General features: G+C 43.6%; 1 protein-coding gene across 1 annotated transcript; it reads right to left on the reverse strand.

Moving 5' to 3' along the window:
• Positions 1 to 5198: 5198 nt before the first annotated feature.
• Positions 5199 to 7256, reverse strand: LOC150027331 (uncharacterized). The gene has a single exon (XM_090303935.1). The coding sequence runs from the start codon at positions 7254 to 7256 to the stop codon at positions 5199 to 5201; it is 2058 nt and encodes a 685-aa protein (XP_090160061.1).
• Between the last annotated feature and the right edge of the window lie 1540 nt (positions 7257 to 8796).

Consider the following 8796-nt stretch of genomic DNA (forward strand, 5'->3'; position numbering starts at 1 on the left):
GTCTCGTTGAAGGATGCCCTGAAGGCAGTGGATGAAGCCCGGACTGACGCTCAGTTGGTCAGGAAGGAGCATGAGGCTTTAAAGATTACTTTAGAAGAAGTAGCAGCAGGACGGGTAGATGCCATCAAGGAGCGGGAAAAACTGGCCGCGGAGAAAGAGTTGTTGAGTGCTTAAGTTGAACAGCTTCAAGGGTTCATGTTGAGCATCAACGAAGAGTCATTCAGGCAGGGAGTTCGGCAGGTCGCCTTTTTCCATGGGGTGCCGGACGACGATGAGCGATACGACTCGAACATGGATGTTGTGGGCGGCCGTCTGATGCCTCTGGGGGACGAGGAGGCCGAAGAGAATGATCAAACCATCTGTCCTATAGCTGAGATGCCACGTGCAGATGATACCGTACCGCCGGAGGAGTCGATGCAACCGGATGACACCCTTGATATTGTTTAATATTTTCATTACCTGGGCCCGGGGTGTGGGCTAAAGACAATTTTATTGCTTTGTGACGTGTTTTGAACTATTTTACTTTTTGCTATCGAATTTATTTTCATGTTGCTATTACCACACAGTTTAATACCGGACGACGGTGCTTTGATGAAGAATTTGATGTCGCGCGTAACTTGGACATTTATATATAATTTAATTGAATTTCTGACTAAGGTAATTTAATTGAATTTCCGACCGAGTGAACGGTTAATTAATTTAATTGAATTTCTGACCAAGATTGGTGAATAACGTTTAAGTTATAATTCGGATAACTTTCGTTATATCTTCCGACCGAATGATCGGTTAATTAATTTAATTGAATTTCTGACCAAGGTTTGGTGAATAACGTTTAAGTTATAATTCAGATAACTTTAGTTATATATTCCGACCGAATGAACAGTGAATTAATTTAATTGAATTTCTGACCAAGGTTTGGTGAATAACGTTTAAGTTATAATTCAGATAACTTTAGTTATATATTCCGACCGAATGAACGGTGAATTAATTGAATTTCTGACCAAGATTGGTGAATAACGTTAGTTATAATTCGGATAACTTTAGTTATATATTCCGACCGAATGAACGGTGAATTAATTGAATTTCTGACCAAGATTGGTGAATAACGTTTAAGTTATAATTCGGATAACTTTAGTTATATATTCCGACCGAATGAACGGTGAATTAATTGAATTTCTGACCAAGATTGGTGAATAACGTTTGTTATAATTCGGATAACTTTAGTTATGTATTCCGACCGAATGAACGGTGAATTAATTGAATTTCTGACCAAGATTGGTGAATAACGTTTAAGTTATAATTCGGATAAATTTAGTTATATATTCCGACCGAATGAACGGTGAATTAATTGAATTTCTGACCAAGATTGGTGAATAACGTTTGTTATAATTCGGATAACTTTAGTTATGTATTCCGACCGAATGAACGGTGAATTAATTGAATTTCTGACCAAGATTAGTGAATAACGTTTAAGTTATAATTCGGATAACTTTAGTTATATATTCCGACCGAATGAACGGTGAATTAATTGAATTTCTGACCAAGATTGGTGAATAACGTTTGTTATAATTCGGATAACTTTAGTTATGTATTCCGACCGAATGAACGGTGAATTAATTGAATTTCTGACCAAGATTGGTGAATAACGTTTAAGTTATAATTCGGATAACTTTAGTTATATATTCCGACCGAATGAACGGTTAATTAATTGAGTTTCTGACCAAGATTGGTGATTTAAAGTGCCTCGTTAAAACCTTCTCGGTAGAAAACCCTCCTTAGGGATAAAACTACCGAGCGAGGAAAGAGTGCACTAAGTTTATTCATCAACTGTAATAGAATTTGAGATGCGTGGCATTCCACGTTCTCGGTATAGATTTTCCTGACAAATATTCTAAGTAATAAGCTCCTCCTGTTGCTGTGTCGGAGATGCGGAACGGACCTTCCCAATTGCTTGAAAACTTTCCTCCGTCCTTCCGGGCGTCGCTGCGCATGCGCCAAACTAGATCTCCTTTCTGATAGCTTCGTGGCTTCACTTTGGAGTTGTACCTTCGTGCTGCTCGTATCTTGCATGCTTCTTCCCTTATCTTGCATTTGTCCCTTAATTCATTGATGAGGTCGAGGCCGACTAGTAGACTTTCCTTGTTTAAGTCTAGGTCTAATGTCTGTCGGCGTAGTGAAGGCTCGCCGATTTCGACCGGAATCATGGCTTCTGTGCCGTACGTCAGGCTATAAGGTGTTTCTTGAGTTGTTGACTGGGGAGTACAACGATAAGCCCACAGAACCTCTAACAATTCTTCAGTCCAATTTCCCTTGGACGGGCCAAGTCTCTTCTTTAACTCATTGAGAATAACTTTGTTGGCGGCTTCCGCCTGACCGTTGGTTTGAGGGTGTTCGACCAAACTCGTTATATGTTTGATGTGAAGTTTCTCATAGAATTCAGCTAGCCCACGGTCGGTGAACTGTCGACCATTGTCTGTGATAATGATCTGAGGTAGGCCGAACCTGCAGACAATGTTTTTCCACACAAAGCTTTGTACGTTCCGGGCGGTGATGGCTGTTAGTGGTTCAGCCTCAATCCATTTGGTAAAGTAATCTATACCCACCAGTAGGAACTTGCATTGCCCTTTTCCGGGTGTGAAAGGTCCGATAATATCCATTCCCCATTTCACGAACGGCCAAGGGGATAGGATGTAGTGCAAGTGTTCTGGTTTTTGGTGCAATAAGGTGCCGAACTCTTGACATTTCACGCACTTTTGAACGTATTCAGTGCAGTCTCCCTGTAAGGTCGGCCAGTAGTATCCAGCTCTTAGAATTTTGGCGGACATAGTCCGCGCTCCTGAATGGGTTCCGCATATCCCTTCGTGTAACTCGGTCATTACATAAGTGACTTGTTCTGGACCAAGGCATTTTAGGAGGGGACGGGAATACCCTCTCCTGTAAAGATCTTGGCCAATCAGTATGTATCGGGCGGCTTGTAATTTCATCGTTTTCTCCAAATGTGGATCGCATACACCATCGGTCAGATATTGTTTTATGGGAGTCATCCAGTTAGGTTGGGTGTCAGTCGCCATGCATTCTTCGGTACCAACACTTGGTTTAGCCAGGGTCACGTGTATGGCCGACCGGTGGACGCCTTTCTTTTTTAGGGTAGCCAATCTCGATAGAGCGTCCGCCCTAGTATTATTTTCCCTCCGTACGTGTTGGAAGGAGATTTCTTTGAACCTGTTTAGAAGATTTTTTATGAAATGAAAATACTGTTGGAGTAATGTTTCTCTTACCTCATACTCCCCTGTAAGTTGTCCGACGACTAGACGGGAGTCGCTCTTACAAATTATATTTGTTATCTCCAATTCAATCGCCAGATGCAAACCTGCGATTATAGCTTCGTATTCGGCTTGATTATTGGAAGTTTTAAATTCAAATTTCATGGCTTGTTCGACAACAATCTCCCCTGGTCCTTCAAGTACAACTCCTGCTCCGGACGAACGACTGTTTGATGACCCATCTACATATAGTGTCCATCGGGGAGTTTGTTCGGTCGGATAGGGAGTGAGTTCTGCTGTGAAGTCGGCGAGGGCTTGGGACTTGATGGCTCCCCTGGGTTGGTATTCGATGTGGAATTCTGACAGTTCGACTGCCCAACCTATCATTCGTCCGGCGAGGTCAGGTTTGGTGAGAATCTTCATAATGGGATAGTTAGTCCTAACAATGACCTTGTGATTTTGGAAATACATCCGCATCCGTCGTGCGGTAATGACCAAAGCGAAGGCAACTTTTTCGACCATTTGGTACCGGGTTTCTGCGTCATGTAAGACTCGACTTACAAAATATACCGGTCGTTCTTCCGCTTCAATTTCTTGTACCAGAGCGGAACTCACCGCTTCATTGGAGACGGCGAGGTAGACCACAATGGGTTCCCGTGCGTTCGGTTTCTGGATGACCGGTGGAGACGCCAGAAATGCTTTTAACTGTTGGAAATTTTGTTCACATTCATCTGTCCATTCAAATTTACTTGTCTTCTTCAGAAGTTTTATGATGGGTCTCGTTCGTTCGGCAAGCTTAGGTACGAATCGAGACAACGAAGTGAGACGGCCGACTAGTCTCTGGATCTCTTTGAGTCCGTTGGGACTTCGCATTTCGGTGATTGCCTTGCATTTTTCTGGATTAGCCTCTATACCCCGATGTGTGAGCATGAAGCCTAAGAACTTCCCCCATTCTACGCCGAACGCGCACTTCTCCGGGTTTAAACGCATGCGGTATTGACGCAAGGCTTGAAAAACCTCTTTTAAGTCAGAAACATGTTGTTCGCAAGAGTCTGATTTGACGACGATGTCGTCAACGTATACTTCTACATTCCGACCGATCATGTCATGGAATACGTGATCCATGAGTCGCTGGTCTGTGGCTCCTGCATTCTTGAGGCCGAACGGCATGACTTCATAGAAGAAATTCTCAGAATCTGTTCTAAACGCGGTTTTTTCTCGATCACGGTGGTACATTTGTATTTGATTGTAACCTGAATAAGCATCAAGGAAACTTAGGATTTGATGACCGGCTGCACCGTCGACCAGCCGGTCGATAGTAGGTAGGGGATACGAGTCCTTTGGGCACGCCTTGTTAAGGTCTGTGTAGTCTACGCACATTCTCCATTTTCCATTCGTCTTTTTTACCATCACTACATTGGCTAGCCATGTCGTATAGTGGGCCTTTTGAATAAAACCAGCTTGAATTAGCTTGTCTGTTTCTTCTCGTGCGGCTTTGCGCCGTTCTTCACCTAGTTTCCTTTTCTTTTGAGCGATCGGCCTGGCCTCTGTATAAACAGACAATCGATGGGTAATCACATCTGATTTTACCCCTGGCATGTCTGCAGCCGTCCAGGCGAAAAGATCAGCGTTCTTTGTTAATGTTTTACCGATCGTCTCTCGGTCATCTGGTTTGAGAGATGTTCCCATGTATGTTTTCCGGTCTTTGTCCCGAAGGAATATGGGTTGAAGATCTTCCCTTGCTTCCATTCGGGGATCATCCAGTCGAGGATCTAGATCGACTAAAGCGACCAAGTGTCTTCTAGATTCTCTTCCTCTAGAGCGTCTTTCTGTTGACCGACCTCTTCGCTCTGTGGTCCGTTCGACTGACGTGGTATAAAGCCTTCGGGTCGGTTCCACCTTCAGGCTAGCTACATAACACTCTCGTGCTGTCTTCTAGTCTACATGCACGGTTGCTATATCTCCATTGACCGAGGGGAACTTCATAGCTAAATGAGGAGTTGAGACAATGGCTTTCAATCTGTTGATAGATGGTCGACCGAGCAAAATATTGTACGATGTATTGGCATTAACGAGTAGATATCGTATGTTGATGGTCTTGCTGAGGTAATCATCTCCGAACGTGGTGTATAGATCGATAAATCCTTTCGTATCCACTCTTTCCCCTGAGAAACCAACTATCTGCTCGTTGTAGGGTTGTATCTCTGCTTCTGGAATCTTCATCTTCTTAAACGTTTCCCAATACAGGATGTCGACCGAGCTACCCTGATCTACCAAAACTTTTGCAATTGCAAATTTATCTATCTCCACAGTTATTACCATGGGGTCATCTTGAGATGGATCGATTGCTGTGAAGTCTTCGTCAGTGAAAGTGATTGGTGGTATATGCGGTCGGCGTTGTGTGGAAGTCGAATGAACGGATTGAATTGCTCTCAAATGTTTTTTCCTTGCTGAATTAGAGCATCCTCCACCCGCAAAGCCACCTGCAATGTAATTAATTTCTTGAGGGAGCTGACCGAGCGACACCGGTCCAGCGATTGTATTGATGACTGTGCGAACTTTTTGTTTAGTTCGACTTCTACGTTCAGGGCTTTCGCTTTTAGGCCTCGTTCGTCTGATCAGACTTTCGCTTCTTTTTCTTCTGTTTGAACGATAGTGGTTGTCACGGGTCCGGTCATCTCTTCGTCCCGAACGTTCGCGGGGATCATGATCACGCTGGGGTGACCTGGGTGCAGTGATGGTGGTTTTCACGAACTTGCGGAGATGACCGGCCTGGACGAGCTCTTCAATTTTATCTTTCAGTGCTTGGCATCCTTCGGTCGTGTGGCCATAGTTACGATGGTATTGGCAACGTTTACTGGTGTCGGCATTGGGAGGGGTTTGTGATTGCCTCAATGCCGGAATCAATTCAATCTGCAGTGCTTCGTCGAGAACCTTACCCCTTGGTACAATCAAGGGAGTGTAGTTGTGGAAACGGGGACCCCTATTGGGGCGATGTCGTTCTCGATCGGTCGGTACTGTGGGGGGACGAATCCCTTTGCTCTTGTCCGTGTTCTCAGCATAAGTTTTTCGATGATAGTCAATATGTTCTTCTATCTGCATGAACTTTGTTGCTCTTGTTCTTAATTCATCCATATTGCACGGAGGTCGTTTGATAAGGCTTTCAGTGAACCTTCCCGGTAGTATGGCCGAGACCAAATGATGCATGGCTATTTCTGGATTAAGATTACGAATGTTCATACACACTTTGCTAAATCTGTTCATGAATGTTCTCAATGATTCTCCCCTTTCTTGTTTGACATTTAGAAGAGACATGGAGGATGTCCGATGAGGTCTACTTGTGGCGTATTGCGTGGTGAACTTCAATTCCAAAGCGTCGAAGCTTGTAATGGAATTGTGTGGAAGGTCCGAAAACCATCCAAGGGGGCCTTCCCTGAGAGAGGTGGGGAAGACTTTACACCATACCGTTCGGTCGGTTGTGTAAAGGGTCATTTGAGTTCTAAATATATTCAGATGTTCGTCTGGGTCTGTGGAACCGTCATAAAGGTTTATCGTTAGGCCCCTCCACTTGTCAGGGAGAGGAGTGGCTATGATGTCATCAGTGAACGGATGGCCTTTCGGGTTTGTTACCTTGTTTGGGGTTACTGGCTTTACACTCTGATGGGTGTGTTGAACGAGTGACGTGTGAGGTATAGCCTGGGCTATTGTTCTCGTTCCTGATTGGAACGGTGATGGAGAAGGTGCACGTGAATGCCCTTCGCGTTCAGATTGCTCAAGTCTATCCAACAATCTCTTGTTCTGTTCTTTCAATTGTGCTATCTCTTTTGCGTGTTGTTGACGCTCTTCTTCTCGTCTTTTCCTTTCTTCATCCTGGCAAAGTTGATCGATGACCCCTTTTTGGAGTAACTCCTGCATCTGAATCTGGAGGGTTTGTAGTATGGTCCTATGCTCTTCAGAGATATCATTGTTGTTGTTGTTTGCCGTTGAGCCCATCTTCAAGCGTTGGGATCTTTGGGTCTGGGAATAATGATTACTCGGCCCCACGGTGGGCGCCAATTGTACTTGTATGGATATTGGGGACTGAGTAATGTTGGTCCACGTCGATGCAAGGTGTCTGCTTCAGTCTTAGTTGTCTTGTCCTTCGAGTTTCCTTCTTCCTCGCGTGCCTCGGTCGGCCGGTGGGGGTACCTGCGATTGTGCTCCGACGCTCAAGTCAGTAATCTCTCTCAGTGAGAATCCTTGATAATCTGAAAAACATACCTCTCTCTCTTTCTTTCTCTTCTTTTGTATGTCCCTTTGGGCTTGGGCCCTCTGGGTCATTAGTGGTCGCGACGTGTTTTGTGGTCCTTGGGTCGTGTTAGATGGTTTCCTGGGATCTAGGGGGTGTTCCCGAAAATCCAGGGAGTGCTCACGTGTGTTTGTTACTCAGTGGGAATTGTAACCGTTTGTCCCACGTGTAACCATGTTCCTTGCTTAATTAGATAATTTAATTCGAACAACGCGGTCGTCCGGTACCGACCGGTACAAAATTCATTTTTTTCTAATTTTATTCTAATTCTTCTATTTTCTTTACATAATTGTGTTTTTTACATAACTTAAAATATTACGATAGAAGTTGGTAATAATATTTAAAAATTATAGATACACGTGTTTATAAAATAATTAAAAATTTGCGAATATAAATGCGCGGTGTTTATGGTAGTTATAAGTAAAGCAAGTTGGTAGAAGTTGTTGATTTTGGCTTAATCCCAAGTCCCACATCGGTGGGTTCATTGTTTGGGAAGGAGGTTTGAGGGTTATATATTAACATCCCCTCCTTCACTGTTATATATCCCAATTTGTAATATCTTCTCTCATAGTAATAAAAGGGAGCTGTTTTTGCTGTGCTCGGAGATTAGGCTAAACAGGCCGAACTCCGTTAACAATTTTCGGGTGTGTTTTTTCCTCTTTATCTCTTTTATTATTCCGCTTTATTTATTCAATATTATTTGTCGGGTAGCTCTGTTAGGGTTTTGTTTTAGTGGGAAAATTACCCGTTTTTCCCAACAAGTGGTATCAGAGCCGAAGGTTCGCCTTGGGTTGTTTGAAATTATTTGTAATATTGAATATTATATTGTGAGTCTGTAATGGCAAATTCGGATCAAGAAGGGAAGGCTCTGCAAGATGCAAATGTTGCAGAAAGCAAAAGTGATGTGTTGATTGTCTCGCTTTCAGCATCATTGCATCCAGATGAGTGGATATTGGATTCAGGTTGTACCTATCATATGTGTCCCATTCGGGAATGGTTCTTTGATTTTCAAGAACTCGATGGCGGGGTTGTTTACATGGGTAATGATAATCCATGTAAGACAGTCGGGATAGGTTCAATCAAGTTGCGGAATCACGATGGATCCACCAGAATTTTGCGGGATGTACGGTACGTGCCAAAGTTGAAGAAGAATCTCATCTCATTGGGGGCTTTAGAATCTAAAGGCCTAGTTGTGACGATGCGAGATGGAATTCTTAAAGCAACTTCAGGAGCACTGGTGATGTT

Source organism: Phaseolus vulgaris, chromosome 6 (genome assembly GCF_051622355.1).
Source record: "Phaseolus vulgaris cultivar YP4 chromosome 6, ASM5162235v1, whole genome shotgun sequence".
Taxonomy (NCBI): Eukaryota; Viridiplantae; Streptophyta; class Magnoliopsida; order Fabales; family Fabaceae; genus Phaseolus; species Phaseolus vulgaris.